At 36.8% G+C, this 26,115-nt stretch overlaps 1 protein-coding gene across 1 annotated transcript in view; it reads left to right on the top strand.

The window, feature by feature from the left end:
* Window positions 1-16,300, top strand: part of ANAPC10 (anaphase promoting complex subunit 10) — a 37,389-nt gene extending 21,089 nt beyond the window's left edge. Inside the window, exon 5 of the mRNA XM_086611582.1 lies at window positions 15,979-16,300. Within this exon, the coding sequence (XP_086467708.1) occupies window positions 15,979-16,209 (231 nt within the window). The 3' untranslated portion in view covers window positions 16,210-16,300. The remainder of the gene's footprint in view (window positions 1-15,978) is intronic.
* The last annotated feature ends 9,815 nt before the right edge of the window (window positions 16,301-26,115 follow it).

The following is a 26,115-nucleotide window of genomic DNA, read 5'->3' as shown; positions in this document are numbered from 1 at the left end:
CCATATCATTTATTGGCTTTTGGGGAAGTGTGAGTGAGAATGATGAGTATTCTAGGAGGAATCCAGACACCTGACTTTACCAGTTATTTAGGAGAGCAAGAAGGTAGGTACCACTGAAGAAACTGTCTGGAACAAGTGACTCTTCTTTAATCTCTAGGGAGCAGCACGCCAGGGAGGAGACCTTTGGAGAAGTGCTTTCTGATATCAGCAGACCTGTATTTGAAAGGGAAATTATGTGTTTTTTTCTAGCAAAGGGCCCTGCATACTGCATGGAAATTGTTAAATAGAGGGCTGTTTACTCATCTCCTCTTCTTTTTCTTCCCCCCTACCACATTCTACAGCCATGCTCTTTCCCATCCTTCAAGTTCCTCAGGCCTGAGAAATCCAAAGTTATCTGCTCTGTTTTTGGATCCCATATGTAGAAGAATATCATGGGAGTCCAGTACTGAATGCCAACATCTTCCTTGAAAGATGTAAAACTGAGTTCTTTTGTGTCAAAGATGATAGTAAGATGTTGCACAATCGCTCCTCCTTTTCTCTTTCTGGAGAGATCACTAGCCAGTTGGAAGTATTTTGCAGTGGTTTTTGAGCTATTTTTTTTCCACAAACTGGATCAGGATTGGAAAGAAAGTCAGTGAATTATGAACAGTCATCTTTGATTTACGTGATTATCTACACAGACTTAATCATGGAAAGTAATCCATAGAGGGAGTACAAGGGTCAAGTCAAAGATTGATTCTGATCCCTCTGGGTGCTACTGCTAACACAGTGTTCAGATCCTTCAAAGAAGAAAGCGAGCAGTTGACATTTCATTCGGGTTAGGCATAAGGAAAAATATATAAAAAGAATGGGAACTTTTCAGGATACTTAAGAATGCCTTGTGCTGTCATCTCAACTGGTGCTGCTCAGCTGGTGCACCACACCTTGTTTTCTGTTTCACTTAAACAACTTGTAGGTGACAGCAACTGGGAACATCCTGGGACTATCTTAACCACTCTTCTTTAGCAGTTTAGGAATGGGATGGGGAGAGAAAGTGGCTCCAATATAGAAGAAATTAGGAGCCACTCGTTATTTTCTGGCCTAGGTGTGCCTTCCCCATTGTAAGTATCTTTATTTGCATCGGTAGAAGTTCAATCAGACTTGTAGTAGGTGTTGCCTTGCAGCTAAGTTATCAGCTGCTGCTACTAAGATTTTAAAAAAAACCAAACCCAAACCAAAAGAAAACCCCAAAACAAATCCATAAAATGCACTGGATGTACCATGTTTTGTGTCAGGCCAGTGCCAAAGCAAACAACCAAAAATTTCCATAAATTCAGAAGTAGTGTTAACATGCATAAACAGTAGTAAGAATATATATTCTGTATCCTTAAAAATGAAAAGACAGACTTTTCTTCAGGTAAAAGTAGATGAATGAACAAACGTATTTCATGTAGATATGTGAGGAGGTTTTATCATTGCAATAATATTTTTTTTTTATTCCTGAAGCTTAAAATTTTAGTGGAAAATTGAGATTATTCACAGTGTCATTAAGACAGTAGTTATGGAAAAGAATATTCACATGATAAGTTAAAGCAATCCTTCAGATTGAGAAGAAAATGCTCCATGGCAAGTGATAGATATCTAGAACAAATACAGAGTTCTTGAGCAAGAGATTCAGTTGCTTTGGAGATATCATCATGACAGTCCTTTCTAGAGTCAGGTCTTGCTCCCTTGTTTGCTGAAATGTTTTGGTCAGGGACTGTATGCCTGCTAGGAGCTTTGAGAACACTGCTAGGCAGTGTCTGCATTGTGTTTTGCAAGTTTTCTGGGGGGCAGCGGGGCTGAGTTGAATGTGGTTTTTGTCCTGTTCCTTGTCTCAAGTAGTGCATGAAAATGTTTCTGTAGGTCTGAAGTATAAGTTATTTCTGAGGACTGTTCTATGTCTTTTTCTGTCATAAGATAACTGAGATCATGCATTTAAATCGGAAAAACGTTTCCCAGGATTTTCCCGCTTTCTGCAGGAACACACAAGAGAGTGGAATGAGTGTAATAATGTATGTGTCTGGCTTGGGGGCCCGTGCTCTCTTGACTACTTCTTCCGATTCCTAAACGAGGTTATCTCACACTCCTATTTTATTTCAGAATGAATTCTGGAGTATTTTATGTCTCATGTTAAAGGAATGTTAACAAACAGAGTTTTTGTTGAGGCTTATGAACGGTGTTCTCAGTAACAGTGAACCATGAGAATCTAGCCCCTAATACTTATTATGCTCCTTTCATTATTTTTTTCCCTATCTATATCTGTCAGAGGTCACATTGAACTGTGTGTATGAAGGATTTTTTGGATAATTGCTACTAGAAAATGCAGAAAACCGTAATTTCTCTCTCATGTTGAGATTCATTTGTTACTTCTTAGCGAGATGACGTTACTGAGGATAATTAGTAAGGTTAAATCAAGTCAAATTTTGTTTTTTCATTGTTGCAAAAAGAGTTGAAGTTCCATATCAGGAGAAATGAATGACTAAAATTTTCAAGTAGGCTTCCCTCTGTTTGAACAGATCTCTGTTGTGATTATGATGGTCACCATAGTTAACAGAGAGGTTTTTATAAATTTACTTTGGGTAAATCCAGCACTGCTGGGGTAAGAACTTCTGTTGTGAAATTCAGACTTTCTTTTTTTTTAATTATTTTTTTACTGTCTGTCCTTAGAAGATAAAGATTTACTTGCATAGCAGAATTAAATTAAACAGAAGAGCATATGTACCCACAAGACTTTGAGTCACGTACGTTCGTAATCCAATTCCATCAGCTTGTTACTGACTTCACATATCTAAGCAGTAGGATGATATGCAACAGTAGCTTTAGATTTAGGACTTAGTAGACCTATTGGTAAGCAAGTTTTCAGTTATTTCATCCTTGTGTTTTGTTTTTTTTCCACTGCCCCCTCATTCTTCACAAGCATACATGATGTAATTTTATTTCAATTCTCATACTGTTTGTGCCGAAGAGCTGATATTCTCGCATCTATTGAATGTAGCATTAATATTTCAGACTACTGCTTATAGTAGACATGCTGTTGCTGTAGGTAGTCCAGAAGTGTTTAGCTCCATCTGAATATCTTACTGAACTGTACATTCTTTGAGTGAATGGTGACTTGAGGAATCTTTGACTCCTAGAAGGAAGTCAAGAAATAGAATTCATCTAGCTTGAGAAGCAGAGTCCAGAGTCTGACCTCTATGTTAAACAATGAAACATAGCCGTACGTTTTTCTGGACACACTTAACATATGCATTTGTAAGAAAGCACAAGCAAAAGCTAAAAACTCTACTGCATTTGTTCCAGTACGTTAAAGAAAAAGAAATTGTGTGTAGATGTAAAATTAAATACTTCCATTGGGCAGCAGTCCTGATTCCAGCTTTGCAAATTTATGAAAGTGTATTCTGGCTCATATAAAACTACCCAGCTGAACCTCTGACAGATATACTCCTATTTCTTCTCTTTCAGAGTTCACTTGTATGAAAATATATCTCCAGTGAGACATGTTTATGAATTTGGGATCTTTCTCAGATTAGACATTGCATTGCATTTTTAATTTACACAAATAGTTTTCATAACAGTCTCTTGCATTTGTTTCCAATGAGTAAATATTCCTTGAGTTGAGTGTTACATCTGCTCTGGATCCTGTGAAATGTTACTCTGCATTTGCATAGTGAAATCTGGCATGCCGTAAGGAACTTGAGCCATGTTAAGTTTATCAGGTTTTGTGCCACTCGCCTTTACTGACTATCTGCATCCACAGAGTCCTTATCCAGATGCAAAAAAAAAAAAGTTTTACTGGCTTGTATACTATACTTCCACAAGATTTGGGTATTATTTACATAGGTTTAGGGTCTTTGAATTCCTTGATTTTTTTTTTAGGAGAGGCAACCCTCTTTCATTCTCTCCTTTCTCAGAAACTGTGGAACCAGGAGAAATGCTTTCAGTGAACCCCAGTGGTTTTTGTGTCTTACAAAGCAACAATTTGTCGTCTTGGTGGTAAAGAATAAGTATGATTTTTTTTTTTTTTTTAATTTGGTAGCATATATAATTTGGGTATAATTCTTTGCAGTCTTTTTCTAACAGCTGAATTCACTCAAGAACTACGTTTTTGTGTGATAAATAAAATGTTAGAGCCATGGAGTTTTGTGGGCTTGTCTTCTGGTAGAAGATCAGGAATCTTTTCAATGTGTAATAAGAGCCTTTTTCAATGAGGGGAATGTTCTTCTCTTTTAAAGGTACTTTCATCTATAAATGGTGATTGAGAGCTGGCAGCTTTCAGCCACTACTATTGACATTCTTTAAAAAAAAAAATCATAATATTCCCACTTATATTTATTCAATACCTATGTTAATTTTCTGAATTATTCCAGCATTCTGTGGGATGCAAAGTGCAAGGCCTGAAGTGTAATCACTAGGCTATCTCTGCCTATTATTTATTCAAGGCGGCTTGATGTAGGATTAACTCAATGCGACTAATTTTCAGACACTTAAATCTTTAATATTCATTGCATAATCTGATTTTTTTCAAATACTTTCTTTGTATAATCTAACTGTAGCTATGTCTAGACATATTTCCTGGATATGGCTAAACAATTTTGAAGGTAAATTATGAGCTGAAATTTTTTTGCACTTTGACACAAACTTAATATCATTCTGCTATATACATTAGAACAAATGGGAACTACAGACATTGGAAGTACTGTTTTCATCCATTTTGCAAATCTTTGCATCTTTGTAAGATTAGTTATTTCCCAGTAGTGTTTTCATTAGCGTTAATTTCCATTTGCAATAAACTTGTGCAGTGCATCCATACAGTCCATTTATTTTGTTTCTGCCTGTACCCAGCAGTTCTACTTTGGAAAAAATTGATAGGACCTCTTCCTTTATGCTCTTCTGTCTCCTGGTTTCCAATGTCTTATTTCTGTTTGCTTTAAGGTCATCTTGTATAAGGCCATTGCTTAACAAGTAATGACTGTAGGATTTTCTTTTAAAACATTTGTTTGCTTACAGAAAATGATGCTTATTCTCTCCTTTCTTGTAGATTTCTGTGATGTTCTGTGCCTTTCATAAAAGGCAGCTGCCAATATTAACACCTTGTCACGTTCCTAGGTCAGCAGTCCTATTTGTAATGTAAATTCACCTGAACTCCAGGGTTTTTTGAATATGTTTTCAGACTTCTTTGCTGTACTATGTTCTGCTGCTCTTGTACAATTGTTTTCTGTTCTCTTTGTATAGCTGTCTACTCTTTCACTTTTTACTGTCTTGCTTCCTGGTTTCCCCTGTTTCTCTTCAGTAGATGATTAAAGTGCTACTATCTTCCCTGAAAACAGCCTGACTCACCTGGAAATTGGAGGAGATGGTGTTCTTAGTTTTGGATGGATGCTGCTTTGAAGAGGGACTAAGGTTTTTTAGGTCTTAATACAGGAATTGAAAAATCTTACGGCTTTTCAGTGCTTTTTTTTTGTGGGGATGAGGCGGGGAGTGAACTCAAATTCATGACTATAATAAGAATTTAAACAAAAGGACTAGTAATGTTTCATCTGAAGTAATTTTTAAGAATTTTGTGCCTTGTTTCCTTTGTTATGAAAACTTTAGTCCACATACTTAACCAGATGTGGTTTTTCGATAGTTCTGTCACTATTTTGTATTTTGTGTTGTGACTAGGAAGTTTGAATGTAGATAGTGCTGTTTGTTGGAATGGACTTGTGAAATTATAGGTTTGTTTTGTTGCTTGACTTTCTTTTGTGCAGCAGTGTCTCTGATTTTTTTATCCTGTTTTCTGATCAAGTAAATGTTACTGGAAGGCTTTGCAGAGAAATGGTTCTGTGAATCACGTTTACCATAGTTATACCATCGCGTGCTCCATTTTTACAAAAGTTGATCCTCTAAATATATAATTATTAGAGAATCTTCTGGCTCTATTCTGTATCATCACACAGCATACCAAAACCGACTTTTATCTGTTGGTTGTCATCTGCCAGACTCCTGCTTAGTAGGATACGTGTTGCCTTGTGCATATGGGGCCTCTTCCTTAGTTACTTGTCCGTAAAATGAAAAAAAACATGGTAGTGAGATAAGTGTTTGAAGTGCTTCCCAAAAGGTACAAATATCAATTTCTACTTTTTTCTAAATGTGCAATGTTGGATATATATTCTATTAATTTTTTGTGTTTCTTATTTTTTACATGTACTGTTTCATTTCTCCCATTTGCAACTATAATACTCTGAGCTACTCATAATTTTAGTTGGATAGTAACCTGTTTTTTTTACAAAAAATAATAAGAAGTAAATAAATAAAATCCTTCATCCCTCTTCCGGAATGCTGGAATTTTTGAAAGTTTAAAGACTTGCAGCAAATCGCAGCTTTTCTACCATTCATTTTTAGGACCAGACTGTCCAGATGCAGTCTGCTCCAATATGTCTGCAACTTAGACTTTAAACATCTTAGGTACCAGAAGTAGGCGAACTGAAGCAGAAAGTTTGTTTTGGGCTGCATTACCTAGTTTTGACACTGTCAGCCAGGCCACCACTCTACAGCATAAGCTCAAGAATTTTTTCGTTGCTTTTTCAGCTTCAGCATACTATCTGCCAAGCTCAAGGGAAGTAACTGAGATTCACATTGGAGCCAAGTCCCTGTAGGTCTGAAGGATTTCACCTGATACCAGGAGTCTTCTCAAAGTTTAATAGCAGTGCACCTGCAAAGGTATGACATTCCTGTCTATTGGGACAGCTGGTTAATGAGACATAGGTCTCAGCAGGAGAATGCTAATGAGCTTGGGATATCTGCACCTTCCCTTCCTCCACTCTTGACTCATTCTTACATGAATTACAAAAACTGTTTTTCACTGAATCAGAGATCCAAAATTGCACAGCTGTTATGACCGATTTCAGTTGGAGACAATGTTTCTTCTGGATCTGCAGGTTCCTGTTAAGATGGAATCTGTTTTAGCTGAAACCAAGCTAAACTTAGATGACTTCCTGCTGTGGTTTGAAGGTTTGCTTTGGAGTTTTAGGCCTTGTTTCCATAAGTGCACATATGAAACTCCATGCTAGACTACGTTGTCACTCTGTACTTGCTGATTTGATCACTCTGCTTTCCAAAGGGACAGGGAGAAGGTTTTTGTATTTTTCTTAAGTTCCAGTGGATAGGATAACTGCCACTTAAAACGTTCAGACAGCAGTCCTTGTCTAATGAGATTTAATTTATGGGTGTGTTGAACTTTGAAATAACAGAGTTTATGCTTAAGTGACCTCACTAAACACAAAATTAGGATTTCAAAAATATGGAACTTGAGAGCCTATTTAACATTTTTGGCCTTCTCTGAAACATTATATACGTTGAGACATATTTTTGTAACGAATTTTGAGCTGCCTATGCATTGTCCCTCACAGAACATAAAAAAAAGCATATATGGAAATAGTGTTCCTTTCTTTCTAGAGAGACTTTCCCAGCAAACAGTCTGTAACAAATTCCTGATGCTTTCTGTAGATACATTTTTCTAGAATGAAGGGTTGTTTTCAGCCAAATTCCAGAGGATAAAGTATTCAAGGATTGTTGTATATTGTTTTTTTTTCTTTTTTCTTTCCTTTTGCTTGCTTTTTTTCTGAAAAAAAAATTTTTTTTTCAGAAAAAAAAAGCAGACAATATTTTTCTTTGATGGGCAGGGGGGTGGTTGCTTAAGTACCACGGACAGGGGCCCCTCCACATGTCTGCACCATCCGTGTATCAACCTGAGGGACTTCCACCAAAGTGACTTCCATCTGTCAGGAGGATTTTTTATGTGGGCAGTTGAGCACAGCCTTGACCCTTTTGCAGGCATCAGTACTTACAATTCTTTGTCACTTACTGCATTTCAGACAGCATTCTGTGAGCCCATGTCATAAAATTCTTGGTGTTCCAAAGCATGTGCAATGGCATCCCGTTTTCTCCCACTTGACAGTAGTCTTCTGTGCATACTTAATCACTGGAGACTCTCCTCATGTCTAGGACTTAATTGTTATCCTCTTACGTGCTCCTTATCTGATTCCAGAATATTTCAAAGACAAACTATGAGGGCAATACTAATGCAAAACCTGACTTCCCCTGTCAAACGTTTCATAGATTAAAGTTCAATGCTGTATTCTTCCTAAGTTTATTCCTGTTGTAGTACTGTAATTCTGTCTGAATCAATGAAGTACATGAGGGAAGTGATTGCATTGTTTTATCAGCAGAATCGAATGAAATGGTTCCTCGCTTTTATACTGTATCGGGAAATTCTAATTGGGACGCCTCGTTCTAAAGAGCATCATAATGGACCAGGCAATGAAGCTGTTTCACAAGTTTGCTGGTAAATCACTTGTGCTAAATGAAATGTAGGTTACATCATAGCTCAATTGACATCATCTGCTTACTTCAGAAACATGCCTGTTTGTGATCTGCAAGGTGGCAATGTGATATAGCCCACTGACATTGTCCAACGTGTGCTGTGCTACTTGTGTAATCCAAACATAAAATTTAGAAATGCAGTATAAGAATCTCTATTTGAGTATCATCGATGCTAATCCTTGGCTCACCATGCGGGAAGGGTTTGTCTGCGGATGACTGTTGCATCCATCCAGTTGCGTGTAAAAACTACTTGCAAGTTTTCAGTGATACCTTTATAGAAGCATTGTATTTTTAGTTCTAAGCATTACACTAGCCTCCAATTTAATGGTTTTATGCTATTTACCAAGTACTGGGGGTTTTTAATTAAGAAAATCTTCTGTGGTTTGAATCCTTTTTGCACCTCAGTCCTTTCCTCTTTTGCAACTTTTCAAGTGTATTTAAAACTTGGCCGATCATATTTTAAAGGATGAGATCCTCATAGTGGGATAACGTTGTCTTAGCTGATTCCTTCCCCATCAGAGTCTATAACTCTAGTTTTTAGATGTCTGCCTTTTACCAGAAGTTCACAGTGAAAGATCCTCAAGATAATGGTGAGCTGCTTTTGCTTGACATAATAAAGCAGAAGTGTTGCTTTACAGAGAGTTTTCTGAAGAATATTAATTTTTGCAAGACTTTTTACCACTTCATTCAACAGTTCGGAAATGAGTGAAATGAAGACAAGCGATGGGTGGTTCTGGACTTACATAGACCGTCACTTACAAACACAGTGAATTGGCACACTTGATGCATTTGCTTATTTATGTGGGTACAAACGATTCAGAGAGAAACTTGGCAAGATATGTTGAAAACTGATCTCTGCAAAATGAAGTCAAATTTAGTGCATTCACGAAAATTTGGCCTAATATATTTTATCTTTTTTCATAGTGTTTCCCTGCTACATTGAGCTGATTGAGCACTTCTCTAAGTGTTGTTTTCAGAGTCTCTGTGGTCTAGTTGACTTGTGCTACTTCTAGGGTCAGATACATATTCTGTAACAAATAATTATTTTGGTAATCTATGTCAGTTAACTTTGCTCTTTCTAGGTTGACTTGTGTGTTTAGTTGTCTTTTTTTTAATCGGATACAACTTTCTAACACTGGGTATCGTGTAATTTTACTGTTTTAATCTGGAGCAGAATAGCCTGAAGAAGGAGGTTCTATAAAACTTTTTGCAAGTATCTCTTTGACCTTTCTCTCTTTCAATCTTCCCAGTCTCCCCAGAAGTTATTTCTTTCAGCTCATTTGAACAAAAAGCTTATATACAATAGGAATTTACACTATTTGCAGGTTTCACTGCCTAATATAGCTTATCCTGTAACTAGTCTCCTGTCTGCCCAAATCCGTAGTTGAATCTTCCTGATGGATGGACTGTGTTCCTCTAGATTCTTCAGGAACTCTATTTGGAAGAATAGAAGAACTTCTCTTACCTAATGGACTGAAGTTAGATTTCTTGACCGTTTAAGGAGGTGACTGATTAAGACCACAGAGCCACCTCCTTAGGTGGTCGTTGCTTCGTTAGAGCAAAGAAGTGTGCTTTTCACAGTGAGTCTTTTGAGCGTGTTTCTCTGTTTCTTGTTAAGCTGCTAATGTGGTGTCCCTCCTTTGACTCACTTGGAACTTGTGAAGTTTCTTTTGGACATGCTTCATTTTTCTGCTGGAACTGGTGCATCACTGCTATTAACTGGTTCTCTTCCTTCCTAAGTGAAGTGATGGCTGAAGCCCAAGCTCTACTACTTCATGTGTTGACAGTTCCAGTACTTGGAATTATGCAGAGGCCTACTGATTCTGAATCCTGGTAGCTATATGGTAGAACATGGCAGTTATGGAAAGAGAATTTTGAAAGTTTAGCCAACCTTCTTTCTCCTTGCCAGTTGTTGTGAAAACATATTTGGATAGCTGTAAAAACCCAATGGCTAAACAGGGAAAAGCCTTTCCTGTATTTGATCATTCAACTTGGAGAAAGTCTGTGTATTGATAAATACTTCCTTTCTGAAAACAGTGTTTATTTCATCTGGAACTTAGTTTTATAATTTTCTTCTTCTTGGAAGAATACATTATTTATTGAGAACACCTGCTTTGAAAAGCTCAGTTTTTTTTTTCTATAACTATGGTAAGAACTAATTAAGCATTCAGGCAGAATTATATTTGTGAAAAAGAGCCTAGCCACTACTTTTAATTTCAAAGGTGGCTAAATCACTAAAATAAAAATAAGCAGCTCTAACAGTTTTATGAGAAAAGTAGGAGTAAAATGAAATGCTGTTTGGTTTCACAGCCTGTTTTAGAGGCAGCCACTAGAAATATGTGTTGCCATTTGGATCTAGTAGTACAGATTATTAAATGGCAATGTGATGAGGTACCAACATCTCAGAATTGTGTTGTATCATGCTGAAGCTGTCATGGCAGCAGTAATTTTCAGCTTTCTGTCAGTACATGTGTGCAGAAGGTTTTGTTTTGTGTTTTTTTTTTTTTCTTCAAGGGAAGAAAACAGGCTGCTTTTTCTTCCTATATGCACACAGGAAAAACTTATTTCCTTGAAGTCTAGGAGCATACATTCTGTCTAGCATACATTCTGGGATGTGTTCATAAGGACCCTGAATATGAAAGTACTTACAGTGCTTTTTTTCCTTTCTGTACCTTCACAAGAGATATCTTCACAGGACAACAAAAGTCATGAATTGTTTCAAGGATGTTAGCCTACTGTAAATCTAGCAAACAACTTGGATAGGGTTTATAAGCCTAGTAGAAATCGCAGTCTGAGTTATATGACACTTTGAAGACACCATAGAATTTAAGTGAAATGTCACTGAATATGGAAAAGAGGTCAATATTCAATTTAAGTAGGATTAAGTACAATAGAAAAGCCTTCTTTGGGTAAATGATTTCCTTTCCTATAAGGAGGCCAGCAATACCAGTGTAGAACAAGCTTCCTCTTAAAAGCTCTGGTCTTGTGTTCAGTCATCTTTCTGAATTGTAGCCTCAAGTTGCTTTTGGCCTTGATTTTTTTGTTTGTTTGTTTTGTTTTGATTTTGTTGTGTGATTTGCATCCCTTATGGTAGAACATCCATTATTTGCAATAGTAACCTTGCCAAATATGTATGGAATTCTGTATGACCTCTGGATTATACAATAAAGTGAAGAAACAGGGTTATTAAATTGAGCGGGGAGGAGATTTCCATTGAGAACCTTATTTCTGCTTTGGCGTTCAAAATAACATGGATTACAGGCATGAGAGTATATGTCCATAGGTAAAGCTGTAGTACGCAGAGGACAGGAAAAATAAGAAAGCAATGGAGAAAAAGCAGGAGACGAGATAGATAAGAGTATAAAACAGCAGCAAAGGACAGGTGAGTGATTTTTCCTTTTCAATTTTTATCCCTTTATTCCTTTATTTGCACTTTCATGCTCTTCTTGTTTACCAATTGTCAAAAAAAATATAGTATTAGAAGCAAATTTTTAAAAAAAGCCAAACCCTGGGCTTTTAGTATATTGTGTGAGATTAGTCTAGAGCCACAGGAACTGTCCTGAGTTATTAATATTGAACTTGCATTGATTCTTTCCTTTGTTTCCTTTTTTTTAAACCTTTTCTGGTAAAACAAGTAACAGAAAGAAACTTCTGCTTTTTTTTTTTTAATTTCATTCAGGTAATTAGCAATACAGCTGACTTACAACTTTCCTAGAAGCCAGTTAATTGTGACTGATTTGTAGTGACCTACATAGGAGGAAAAAATACAGGAGAAAACTTCATCTGGTATTTTCTCATAGGGGACTTATGCTGTAGATTTGAGGTGAAACATATATATATGTATGCACGTATATACAGTGGCTCATGCTTTCAGAGAACAGAGTTGGCACAAAGTGAACTGAAATGGATTTAAAATATAGTATTTGCTATAGGTAGTGCTGCTAGTGCCACCTGTACTTAAGGTTGCATGACCCTTTTCATTTTAATGCTTAACTCTTAGCTACTTTAACTTCTGCCAAAATTCTGTTCAGGCACATTTTTCCATGCCAGATGTCTGCTTTGGGTTGAATTTTTTTGAAAGTTTCAGCCACAGCAGTTTTGTTCCAAGAATAAGGCTAGGGAAAAGTATGCAATTTTGCTTGTGTGAGAATATTCTGGTGTCCTCCTTTGATGCTCCGGTGCCCCCAAGCTCTGAAGCAAGGATTTGAAATTTGGCAATAGTTCAGCCTTTGTGTTGAGGATGTGTCTTTTGCCTCCCTGTAAAAATCCACCCAAATTTCCAGACCAGTTTACAAGGCTTTGAAAGATTGCCATTTGCATGGGCTTAATAGGAATTTCTTAAAACTTCACAGTAAGTTTCCTTTAGATTCTGTTCACACTGGGAATGCTCCAGGCAGAGTAGAGCTACATATTTCATCCCACTTCTGCTAGGAATTGTAACGCTGGATCTGGGTGCTGACATTGAACTGAGAGTGGTCAGCATTTTGTCTTGTACCACCAGTGCTTATTCCCATGTCCTGCTCCTTCTCCCTGGTGAAGGACCTGGGCCCTCTGGAAAAAGAAATTGTCTGACTCATCTGGAAGAGCATGACAGATGTGGAGGAGAATAATTTAGGAGCGGGTGTGTGTCTGATTTGTACCATTCCTTCGGGCACAGAAAATGTGTGTATCATACTGGCAAAATATACTTCCTTTTCTAGTGGATGTTCAGATAATAATTGTTAGGTTTCATTGTGTTAAAACTTCAGTAGTTGAGTGGGTCTCAAGATTTTAATCACTTTCATTTTACTGAACTACGTAGGCATCAATTTAAAAAAAAAGTTAGACTCAAAAAATGTTGCAGTACAGTGATGTTTAGAGGGCAAAAATCAAGAATTCACATTTTTCAAACGTTTAAGTCTAACTCAGATCTCTTGCGCTTAATACATTGTAGTACATAGCCTGCAGCTTCATCACAAGTGTTGCATGTTTTGCCCACGTGGCAACTGTTTGGAATGGGGAAAGGAGTCTGTTCTGAGATGAGTCCAGGATTTGTACAGTAAAGGATGTGTATTCATCTAGTAGAGAATTTGGAACGTGTTGAGTAAGTGAAGCAGAGATTTCAGGATTTAAAAAAAAAAAAGGCTTTGTGGCTAAGACAATTGGATGCTGCTTGTGAACTGTGTGCAGTTTGTGCTTAGTCATGGTTTTTTTACATGATGCATTCAAATAACTGTTCCTAGGTGGCTGCTCATAGTGTGTGTTCTAGTGGCTAGTTTGAGAACTCTTAGCAATTTGCAGAAAGGCAGACACTTACAACTGCAAGTGAACTCAATGGGAGCTAAATCTCATGTAAAATACTGTTACTATTGAAAATCAGGACAGTGAAAATCAGGTTCAGAGCGTGTGAGATTTGACTTCTGGGACTAGGGAATATTTTAATCTAAGACCTCAGTTGCCTGTTTTACAGCTGTAGGAATTGTCCCATCTCTGCAGAAAGGCTCGTGAAGAAATTGTTTGCCTTTGTAGCAGGACTGAAAAACAACATACTATAAATAAAGCATATGACCACCTCCCATTGATCAGGGATGAAACACAGCATTGATTAATATGTAATCAAAAGTTTATGTAATGACGCACAAGTATGTTATTACATTAGCAAAATTACCTTTGCAACTCTAAACTTTCCAGTGCTTACCTTTCTGATCCTGATAATTATCTTAAAAGATGTGATTTTTCTCTGTGAATTTAGTAAGCATCCAAATTCCTCTTTTGCAAATAGTCCAATTTTGCCAATCCCTTGGTAGCTCTCTTGGCTCTGGAGAGCCATTATTTCGCTCTTTGCAGTTTCTGTCCCAACAATGCATGCAAATCTGAACTATATTGGATCTGTCTGAAACCAATTATGTCAACCTATAGAAGGTGGTACTTTTTTTTTAATTAGCAATAACCTTTTAATTCTCTTCTAAATCATGGCCACTTTACCTTAGTGATAGTTGAATAAAATATTACTGGGATCCTCATCCTTTCTGTTCACTGTGGAGATGGAAAGCATACTTGCTCGAACCGTTGACTACTACTTCACCATGATAAATTTCCCTTTTGTAAAGCCGCTTCAGCAGCACATAATTTTTATCACTTGGTAAAGCCAACCATTACCTGAAGTTTCCTATGCAAAAAAAAAATTTGTAGGTTTTTTGAAAGGGACAGGATTGCAACAGATAAGTGAATGTGTGTTTGTGGAAATGTCTAGTGCTGAGAGTGAAAAGATTTGCTGCTGCTAAGGTTTAGTGAATTTAATGCTCTGGAAATTATTTGTTGGGGAAGCTGGCACCAGTGGAGAGTTTTGGGCTTTTTTTATCTTCCTTTCTTTTTTTTTTTTTTTTAAGGTAAAGTTGTGAGTTATTTTGTCTCTTTAAACTTAAAAAAAAGTTTGACTACTTTAACTTGCTTCTTGAGTCATTCCCTCAGGGTGTTTGCTGCCTCTGAAACAGTGGATCTCAGAGAGGTTTTTTGAAAGCTTTAGCAAAGACGAGGCATTTGACAGGATGTTTGTCATGCGGTGTTTTCAGGAGAAAGATGGGAGTTTTGAGCTGCTCAAAGCATGGATCTTCTTCAGTGGAACTTGACTGCTAAGAACAGCAGTCTTGTTTGCTTAGCTGTGTGAAATCCACTTGCTTGTGGATGACTGTTTTGGGTTTTGTGTTTTTGTTTTGTGTTTCTCCCCCCAAGACTTCCGCTTACTTGTGTGCTCTTCCATGTGTTTTGAGCTGTGCTTTGAAGTTGGGCAACCAGCTTTAAACCAAAGCTGTTGCTACACTTCTGCATAACATCTAGCTTGAGTTTAGCATGCTGTTGTGTCAGTGATGTGGTTAAGAGTTAATGAAATGCAATTATTTGCTTGCTTTGACATTGGTTTCTGTAGGATTAAAATAAAAAAAGAAAAAAAGTCGTATTACGCTTGGTTTGTTGTATAAAAGTCAAGTTAAAATGGACCTTAGAATGTGATCAAATGGCTGTGCAGCAATTATGAATTGGCCAGGCATCTGTCTTGATGCATAGGTGAGGTGAAGTCTGTGAGTTATTCTGTATTTTTCCCTCTGTCACCTTCCTGCTTCTTGTCCCCAGCCCCCCTAATAATCTGAGTAATTTCTCAAAACCCAGACTTTGTATGGATTTGGTTTCCTACGTAAGTCATTCTAGCATATTTTAGTTCAGAGTGCCTAGGTAAAACAGTTTAACTTTGAGGGATGTTTTCTGTCGTCTTTGAGCAGTGTACTTCAGTAACAAGATCCAAATAGTACTGCTTTGACTTTCTTGAATTTATACTCAAGTCTGTATTTTTTTATATCGATTTTTATTTTAAGGCACAAAATGAAGAGTAGATTCTGAAAGGCAAAAGCAAACACAGCTGTAGTCAACCGAATTAATTTGTATCCAATTACACCAGCAGTAAATTAGCTATGGGTATTCAACTGTACTATTTCAAATTCATTTGAAGAAAACCAAAATCTGATTTGCAAGACTGTACTCTATTAAATAAATTTAATATGTGATGGTTTATATTAAGTATGTTAACCATTTCTGAATGTTGTGCTTTTTTCTTGTTTTTGGCAGCAACTTGAATTAGTGGAACCAAGCGGCTGGATTCATGTTCCTTTAACAGATACTCAGAAGAAACCTATTCGCACATTTATGATACAGATTGCTGTTCTAGCTAATCACCAAAACGGAAGAGACACTCACATGAGACAGATCAAAGTGTATACCCCGGTGGAAGAGAGCTCTATTGGTAAATTTCCTAGATGTACAACAATTGATTTCATGATGTATCGCTCCATAAGATAGAGTTGATTTAGAAATAATAAAGGCATTTTTTGATGGCAGTATCGTTGCTTAAGTATTCAGATACTTAAAGAGCAGGGTTTACTTCAGTGTAATTATATCTTTTGTTTATACTTTGTACAATTTTGAAATAAAGATAATCTCGTGTTACAGTATATTGTGGTCTGCAGTTTTGCATTACTTTTGCTTGAAGCTTGAGTGCTATTGTACTATGAGAGGAAGAAAATCTGGGCACTTTAAAGGAACGTCTGTGTGACCGGGAATCAATAATTGATTTGATATAATACAGTTCTTTTGGGGTGATTTCTTCCCTTAATGATCATGCATGAAAATAGTTTATTCTATAGTGTCGCTTACTTAGAGTAACTTAAAAGTTACTCTTTTTTAAAGAGCATTCTTGAACAGATGTGGTTTAAAGACATTACCAGTAGTATTTTCCCTATCATGCTTGTGTTAATGTGTTGTACCTTTTTCTGTATAGGGTTTTTTCTCTGCTTAATGACTGCATGGATTTATCATTCTTTAACTTCAAAGTAGATCATAGAATATCTCAAGTTGGAAGGGAGCCGTAAGCGTCATCGAGTCCAACTTCCATCTCTTTGCAGGACTACCTAAAACTAAACCATGTGACTAAAAGCATTGTCCTTCTAACAGCATTGTCCTAAAAGCTTCTTGAACTCTGACAGGCTTGATGCCATGACCACTTCCCTGGGGAGCCTGTTGCAGTGACCAGTAATGCAATGAAGTTGACAATGGCATGAAGAAAACCAAACCTCTCCAAATTACTCAATATAGTATATACATTAATATAAATATACTGAGTATAGGTCATCTAAATGTGACAGGAGGAGAGTTAGGAATGCTCCAACATAATACAATAAGAGGAGGAATGAATCTGAAGGTCCCACGCACCTTCTGAAGTACCGACAACTCAAGTGTATAACACAAGGTAATCTCAGACTTATAGCATAGAGTTTCTTTAACATATGTTTTAAAGTAAAGAACATTGCAAGGAAAATGTATGCTTCATCTACTTGCTATGAGTAGGAATATTTAACACATCTACTAATATCTCAATCTAATTAAAAAAATTAAGTAGATTTTAAAAAGGCAGGCTGTTGAAGTACAATTGTTTCTGTTAAAATGTTTATATGCTTACTAAGGTTTCGTCCTCTGGCTGAATTCCACAGTCTTTAGGAGGGTAATTAAAATGGATGTTTCCTGATAATGAACTTTTTAGAGAAGTCCATGACTAGTCCAAGTTCTCTATTGAATTGCGGCTTCAATCATTTCAGGAGGACATTAATGGTACTTTACCTTTCCATGTAAAGGATATATCAATAGCAGAATTGCTGTTCAGCAGAAGCTGATTGAACTCATGCTTTTCCCCAAGTCTGTCACTTCAGTCGATTTTATTATATAGTGCCAAGGAGCTGTGTGTTCACATTCACTTATTTGAAGGAGAGTTTGTACTTTTGATGTACCACTTCTTATTTTTCTATCATAAAAAAAATGCAACAAAACAAACTACCAAAAATGGATTTATCCAGTTATTTTGCTGATAAATTATTGACAGATTTTTAAGAAAGGAGATTAAGCATGCAATTTTGCTGTTTTTCTTCAAGAAGGTAGGATTGCAGTTATCCATCCTAGCTTTGTATTGTCAAGCCACTGTTACCTACTTCATGTTTCTACCACAGAAAATTCTGTTGTAATTTTGAACTCTGGTCAGTAACACTGAAAGTATTTTGAATCAGAGAAACTTTGAAGTATTCTTTTCTTTTACATGTCACTACATTATATTACATACTTCAATAATATATGTGTTTATTTCCTCATCAAGTCAGAAAAGACCGATCTTTGAGATGGACATGAATACCTTCTGCATGGACTATCCCCAAGAATGGTTCAGGTACAAGTTCAAGGGTTGCATAAACAATTAAATGTGTCCAAGTTATGGATGCATATTTCAAAACAGCGCCTGTTATCTTTAGGCTAATGAAGTCAAAGTACTACTGCTGTATGACAAACATTATCCAGTTAGCTAGGAGCAGGCCTGTAAGCGTAATCTTGTTCTGCTTATTTCTGCCCTGCTTCAGTAGGTATCATTTTTGGATCTTTAGAGGGCTATTCCTGTGGGGTTTGTTTGTTTGTGGTTTTTTTTGGGTTGTTTGGGTTTTTTTAGGGCTCCTATGTCCATGCAGGATAGCTGCCAGTATTAAGGTGCACAAGGCTCTTGGAAGGTTAAACACTTTATTGTGTCAACAGCAGATCCAGTCTGAAGCTGCATGTTCCAGTATTTTCTTTCTCCTTTATTGTCAGAAATTACTGTCTCCATGGTTGAGCCTCTTCACTTGCTTCCATGGCTGTTCACTAAACTGCATCTGTGAAGCAGTTAGATCCTTGGTCCTTCCTTGGCCTTTTAAAAGAAGTATATTCTTAGTACTGAGTGGAAGCAAGTAATCTGTGGTAAGACTGTGGGAGTGAACAGTGAGTCATGACGAGATGAGGGTGGGAGTAGATTAAAAGGGAGAGTACAACTAGTAACTCATTCAACTGCTGCTGGCAACGTAATACATGACCATGCCTGAAAGGCAGTATAAAAATGCAAACGCGTTACTACCCTTTGTCTTGCTCTTTGATATTCAGTGTTACTTGAAAACAAGTGCAATGGCCATTCTAAGTCCATCTTAAATCTTTTCTATGTTGTTTTGTAAGAATTGAAGATACCTTGCATTGCATTGGTATTTAACATCTGTGCAAGTATGTTTGTTTTTTAACATTTTTGGTGCTTAGTCACATAATGCTGCTGATTTTTAAGTGATGAGATCCTAGAGGATTGTGTCTCAAAATAAAGCAAGTTACTGCCTTTGTGTATTAATATAGTACTTGGTATTTGAATTGGGATAAACAAACTGGTCTGCCAAACCATTGCAGGAAGTTACTACACTCTACATTGTGTTTAGCTGCTACTTTTTTTTTCCTTGTTTTTTTTTCAGATACGCAGTTGTCTGGGATCTTATCACTCAAAAGAGCAATTTTTATTTGACTAAGCACCAAAATTGTTGAGCATACGGATTTTTCCGAAGGCTGAGTTTGAGAACAGAAAGTTCTTGTAACGTTAATTTAGTTAAAGCTTATATATTGCCTGGCCAAATGCTTCTCTGGAAGGTGTCAACAAGTGCTGTAAATTACAGTTAACTGCTAATTTGTGCTACAGATCCAAAATTGCAAACCTAAAGGAAAGCCAGAATGAGTTATCTTTGCAGGGAAAATCCACAGAAATAAACTTTCTTAGACTCATGTATAAATAGTTCTGATGGAATACTAGAACCATTTTGATGTTGATCATGAATTTGCAGGTTTTTAGTGAAAACAGGAATAATATTTTAGCTTGATATATTTGTCTCATGTTTGCTTCCTGCTCAGTCTGAAAAAGAAAATTCCTTCGCATCCTTTAATAATATCTTGCTGTCGTTAACTATTTTGTTTTTCCCCGTGTGCACGCTTTGGCTACTGTTTGGAAGGAGACAAGTCCTGGCAGTTTGTAGTCTTTTGTATGTCAATGTTGTCAGCTTCTCAGTAGAAATGAATACAGAGCTATATCTCTAGGAAGTGTAAAGTCAACAGTTGACCTGTTTGCCCTACAAAGTGATTTGTTAACTTCAGGGGATGCTAAGAAAAGACAGGCTGGCAACTTGTTGCCAGCTTAAAGCATACTTTTTTTAATGATGAGGAAACAAGACTTTTCTTCAAAGTGATGAGGAAAAAATAATCAGATATTCACAAATGTGGCTTGCTAAGAATTATAACCCTGTGCCTAAACCTTAGGGTAGTTACCTATTTTGGCTTACTTCTCCAAATACAAGAGAGAGAGGTGTACTGCTTACAAGGACAACTGATCTTAAATAATTTTGGTCCACGGAAAAAAGAGAGCTTTTAAAAAGCTACAAAAATTTTACAAGTTGTATGCTCAGAAAATACTTTTTTTGTATTTGTCAAATAGAAACATAGACTCTTAGCATTGTTTTTAGCAAGCTGACTACTAACTGAAGATACTCAAAGTTTAGAATGGAATTCAAAGTAGTGACATGCCTGATCTAAAAGCTTTCAGAGAGAGGAAGAGGGTGTATATTTGTATTCAGTAATGGCCAATACCTTAAGCTAATAAAGATTAAACACTTCCTGAGTAACTGTTTTTACTAAAACCAGTGCTCTGAGCAGTGTACTGTAGATATGTCTGTGTGGAAGGCGTTTCAGAGGCTTTGACTGTTTTCCCCTACCCCAAATCACAAGACTTTCCCAGCAGGCCTGTAAGTTCGCAATTTGTTTTTTTACAAGCCTTGTCTATAAAGACAGATACCTTCTTTACACTGGTGCTCTTCTCCAGCTGGAGACTAAGATTATAGTGGATGATCTTGTGTTATTACTGTAGCAGTATCAAAATTGCCTAGTTAATCAAGTAGTAACTATGCAAGAAACTGAACCAAGGGAGTTCAGAGTTTGTTTCTCAAGCATTATAAAACTCTCTAGAGCTATATGCTGAGAGTAATGCTAGCAAAGAGGAGAGAGCCAGGAGGCCACCTTTGTTCTATGATGGCCTATTGTAACCATACCTTACAATATTTGATAATTTATAGTCCCTTGTGACTAATGTGAAAAATGGAGGGAACTATGGAGATATTTATAAAAGCTAGTAAGGCATGAACTTTCTCTTTTGTTTAACAATGAATTAGAAAAATTCCAAGTTAAGACTCAAAACACTATCTCTAAAGCCTGCTTTGCTTTTTTGAAAATGCACTCTGGTAGGTGGATGAACACTTAATTGTTTTTCGTTAAAGCTGATGGAATAGTGCTCGTTAATTTCAACAGAGTATTGGGTTAAGACCTTTTGCATATTGAGTTACAGTTACTTTTATGTCTTAGACTTTCAAATTTTTGTTGTAGTCTTAAGTAGTGTTATCTCATAATAACTTTACCTCAACTTTTTAAATTTTGCATTTTTTACATTTTCTTCACTTGCTAATATTAAAGAAAAAGAGAATTGCAAGTTATACCATGGCTGAGAACTTGGTAGTTTTCTAACTTCGGGCAAGGTACAAAAGTATATCCTGAACTTTTATGTTTAGTTGCAGTATCAAAAGCAGAATTACAGGGTAGATGAGAAATGAAAGGTAGGAATCATCTTGTGTTAACTTGTGCAGTGTGGATTTCTCCCCCACCACCAAGAGCTGGAGCGTTGTCCCATTGTCCCTCACTGTCAAAGCAGGCAGCAGTTTGTAATCCTAAATGGACTTACTGGAAAACTAGAGTACTGTAAAAAGGGATAAATAACAGACTATTAATATATTATGTGTGAATTGCTATGATTAGCTCTATTACATAGCAAATATCACTCCTTGATTACTGGATTGTGTTTTCCATACCTTTTGTCATCTAAGGTATTGTTGATAGTAGTCTGTTTCTTTTTCCCTTGTATGAGAAGCATCTGATAGATACCGAGTAGTATCAGATTAAGGTAATATTGAAATAAACGAGAGACAAAACAGAAGAAGTATTCGTTCTAAGAAATCATGTCTTGGCAGTGATCCGAATCATCACTTCAAATAGTAGTAATACAGGATTTTAAAAACTTATTTTGGAAGACATCACACTAGGACTTTCTGCCTCACAGAACAGAAATTTGATTCCTAGTGTAAGTGAAAAAGCCTTTCTTTAAATTAAACCTTAATTCTCTTTGTAGACACTAAGAAGAGGGAGGTAACCAGCATGACAGGGAGAGTGACCAGCATCTTGGGGAACTCCTGTTGAAATGAATGACAGTAACTGTGTTTTGACCAAGTCGTGTCTGTGTGTCCTCTCAGTACTGCAGTGTAAACAAAAAAGGCAGATGACAGGAGAGGGAGAAGAGAGGTATTTGCTGCTCCTGGTTTCTGAAATGGAGAAGAGCAAAACATTTATGTTTTGCTTAAGCTTGCATAGAGAGTCTCTGGTAGAGCTGAAAGTTGAAGCTGTATCTCCTTTGTCTTGTCGTTCACCATGAAGCAGTTTTTCAGATAATGATACTGTTTTGAAGGCAAATCTTGCAGTAATGCAATTTCTGTATGTTACTCCATTTTGAAGTTTAAACTATATTTTAGGTTTTCCTGTTCTAGTTCCATCTGTAGGGGAAATACTTTTGCCAACACTGTGTCTATAGGTGCACGACCGAAGCTCTTCAGTTGCTGAAGCTCTTCGTTTGCTGCCTTGGTGCTTGATCTTACTTTACTAAAAAGGCATAGTATGCTGTTTAGTGAAAGAGGGATAAACTACCTTACATTTTATAAGTGATACTTGACATGAGATTGATACTAGCTTGCAGTCTGGCTCGAAGTTCTGTGTACATGCCATTTTCCACGCTTTGTTTGGTGTGAGTGTAGAATACTCGACTTCTGATGATTTAAAAGTTTTGTTTTTGTATGCCTTTTCTGTACATTAGATGTCAGATGGCTTGTTCAGACCCTCAGTTACTTAGACATGAGGGACCTGCTTGAAGCATCACTTGCTGCCTAGTTCTGTAGTTGCCCTAGACTTCACAAACAGGCATGCTACTAGGCTGTGGCATGCTTGGAGCTCTAATTCAAGCTCAAGTTATTGGTAACTCAACATGAAGATTATCAGACTAGGTGTTTACTGAACAATTTTCTGAGAATCGAAGGCTTAATCTGACATGGAAAAAGTCCGAGAGATCAAGAACTGGAGTTAGTCTTACTCTTGGAACTTGTTTTTCTTCATCTGTGTTATAATAGTTTGAGAAGTAGGACAAACACGATTCAGGCTTGAAATCTGTTTGTACACTGGAAAGAGCACCGAATGTCCAGATTGCCAGTACTGATTAACAAAAATGTGTGAACTTGTGCGCGATAAATGAAGCGATAGAAGAGACCGAAGGACCATGGAGAGCTACCAGTTATCGGGAAGACTAATCCTTGCCTCACCTAGTACGAAGTGAGCTGCGTCTCCACGCAGCAGGCCGTTGCTTGAAAAATTCACCTCCCTCTCAAAGCAATAGCCAACAATAATTCTAATTGTCTTGAGTCAAGAACTGCAAGTGAAACAGGTGCTCAGGCAATTTATACCACCACCTTGTGAAGTGAATCGGGCTAGCCATAGAGCAGAGTGAGATCAGGGTGACAAGACTGGACCTAGTAATTACAGCTGAATCACGTTATGTCCTTTATAGAAAGGAGGAGAGTCATAAGCTAGTGTAGTAAACTTCTCAGGAAATCCTGATGACTTCAGACCTCATCAACCATAAATGTGTCTTTGTTTCAAAGTAACCAGTGGGTTTTTCTATAACTCCTATTTTCAGGGTGGATCGGGATTAGTAATACAAAAAGCAAGAGTTAGTTGCTATCCTAGGTCTAACAGAAAGAATAATTGGTCTTTTTTGCTGTTACTGTGTTTTGGTATGTGAATGGACTGTGGAGATCACTTTTAGTGGCTATTTTTCTTGAATTTACTATCCAGCTCTGCAGCTGAAGTAGAATGCATCAGAATTCTTTGGGATCATTGGAGTGCCCTCAGATTGACATCAGCACATGCTTGCCTATGTGGGGGAAATGCAGGTTTAGGGCTCTGAAGAGTACATGCAATGGAACGTTAGGCTTCGAGAGCCTGACTCGGTTAATCGGTGGTAACCTTTGGGCTCTTATTCTGAAATTTTGTCATTATATGTAGATGGTTACTAAACACTGATCGATGGATTACAAGAATGCTTTGCATTCCTTTGCATGTGTACACAAAAATAGCTGTTTATCCTTTAACTACCATATTATTTTACTTATTTAATTAAATACAATAAGTTTTTGTTGGAGCATGAGATAATAATCTAAATACAATTAAAATGTTCATAATATTAAGATTATGTACACTGCTCTCCAAAGATGAGATTGCTGAGGCTTCCAGGCAAAGGTATTGGGTGGTCTGCTATTGGTTTGGAATATTTAAGTGTTCTGTTTTAGATCAGAAAGGTGTTAAGGTGCTTTTATAAAACTGTATAAACCATCATTAAACATTGTTCATTGAAGTAAATTTTAAGTAATCCTTCATGTGACATATTTGCTGTAGTTCCAGGCTGACATTTCAACAAGCTGTTTTATGTCAGTCTAACAATTACCTGTGACAGTTTCTCCATTTGCACCAAAGAATAAACATTTCTCGCAGCTAGTCAACAATATTAGCATGGTTTAGATTAATGGAAGAGAGGAAAAAAAGCCCCAAGTAATGAAAATTATGCTAATACTGGATGCTGCTAGAGGATATAATCCAGACATAATTATATACGAAACGAGAAAGTAAGTTTGGGATCACTGAAAGCATTAAATATCTGAACTCTGATCTCACTGAAGTGAATTACCACTGTTAATTGTAGAAGAGAACTGTTAAGCCAGTATTTAATACTTTAATCTAAATAAATTAAATGTGATCAGTGACTTCTCGGTTATGTAGATAAAAACAGGCCAACCTGGAGCAGTTTTGGAAACTTCTTTCTGGAATTCTTCTTTCAATATACAGACTCCTTTAGGAGTAAATTCCAGACACATGAAATGTAGCATTGGACATGTAATTTGTTGAAATCTTTTAAAATTGGAAGGTAAAAACTCCTTGTGTAAGATGAGAGCATCAGAGCTCCGCAACACTGAAGTTTCAAGACAGTTTACGGCTATAGATTCAGTTCTAGTGTTGACTGGCGATGCCTGCCATCCTCATGGTGTTGACTGATTATCTTCCCCCATCTTCAAGAAAGTCCAGTGATGACTTAGATCTAGGAGTTGAGCTAACATTGTGATTTATTTTTTTATTACACACACCCCACCCCCCTGGCAAGACAGGCTGATTTACAAGCACAATTTATGTAAACTGTCACTTGCTTTTGATTGAGTTAGAATTTGAACTCCAATGTGTGGGATGATTAACTTGTGTATTTGGCATGCCTGAAGGGTAGTAACTGCTGGTGGGATGGGTTGTGATGAGTGACTTGGTTTGCAGGTGAGGGTAGACATGGATACAGGAGCCTTGCTGTTGCTGCATATAGAGCTAGGAGGTGTGTTTTTAGCATTAGTGGTGCTTAAACTTTCCACTGCTAATTGTTTGGACTGAAGTTTGTCAGAAGAATTAATGCAAGTTGAGAAGGAAAAGCACTGGGTTTGAGCTCTAGAGAGAGCCTGATGTTACATATCAGTAAAAATCTCACTGAGAGAACTATATGGAATTTCATGCAATTCCTTGAATTGATTTTGGTTACTGAAACCAATCTAGTAAGAACAGTCTAATTCACACGTTTTCATCAATTTATTCTTTCACAATTAAGGGAAATAACCCCCAAAAGAAATAATGTTTATAACTTGAGTAAAAAAAAAATTAAAACAAATATAAATTTAGCTAATTAATCAATTCAAGCAAAATAGATTTGTAATGAAAACCTCATGTTCTTTTAACTGGAGGTGCTACTAAACTAAAAGGAATATTTAACAAAAGGAGTTACCTAGTTTTCTTGAGTATAAGACTAATGTTGCCTGGGGTCCAGTATCTAGCTTACAGAATTGACCGAACAAAATAATTAATGGCTGTTTCATTTCGATATTTACCATATTTTTGTACTGGAGTTTCATATAATCTGTATTCTGAAGCAGCAAAGGAGAAAGTCTAAAATTGATTCTCGTTCACCCTAGAACAAGCACTATCATGACAAGCAATGAATTTATGAAGAAGTACTGTCTAGGCATTTTAATTAGAAAACAGCTCATGAAAGGAATTGTCTCGTTTTCTGCATTTGTGTATTTCCTTTAAAAATGTTTCTCACTCTGTTTAAACTGATCAGAAATTTCAAGTAGAAGGTGAACTACAAACTCTTATTGCTCTTTCACA

The sequence above is a fragment of the Tauraco erythrolophus genome, chromosome 5 (assembly GCF_009769465.1).
Source record: "Tauraco erythrolophus isolate bTauEry1 chromosome 5, bTauEry1.pri, whole genome shotgun sequence".
In the NCBI taxonomy this organism is placed as follows: Eukaryota; Metazoa; Chordata; class Aves; order Musophagiformes; family Musophagidae; genus Tauraco; species Tauraco erythrolophus.
The sequence above is the reverse complement of the archived record's forward strand: the minus strand, read 5'-3'. Positions and strand labels throughout refer to the sequence as shown.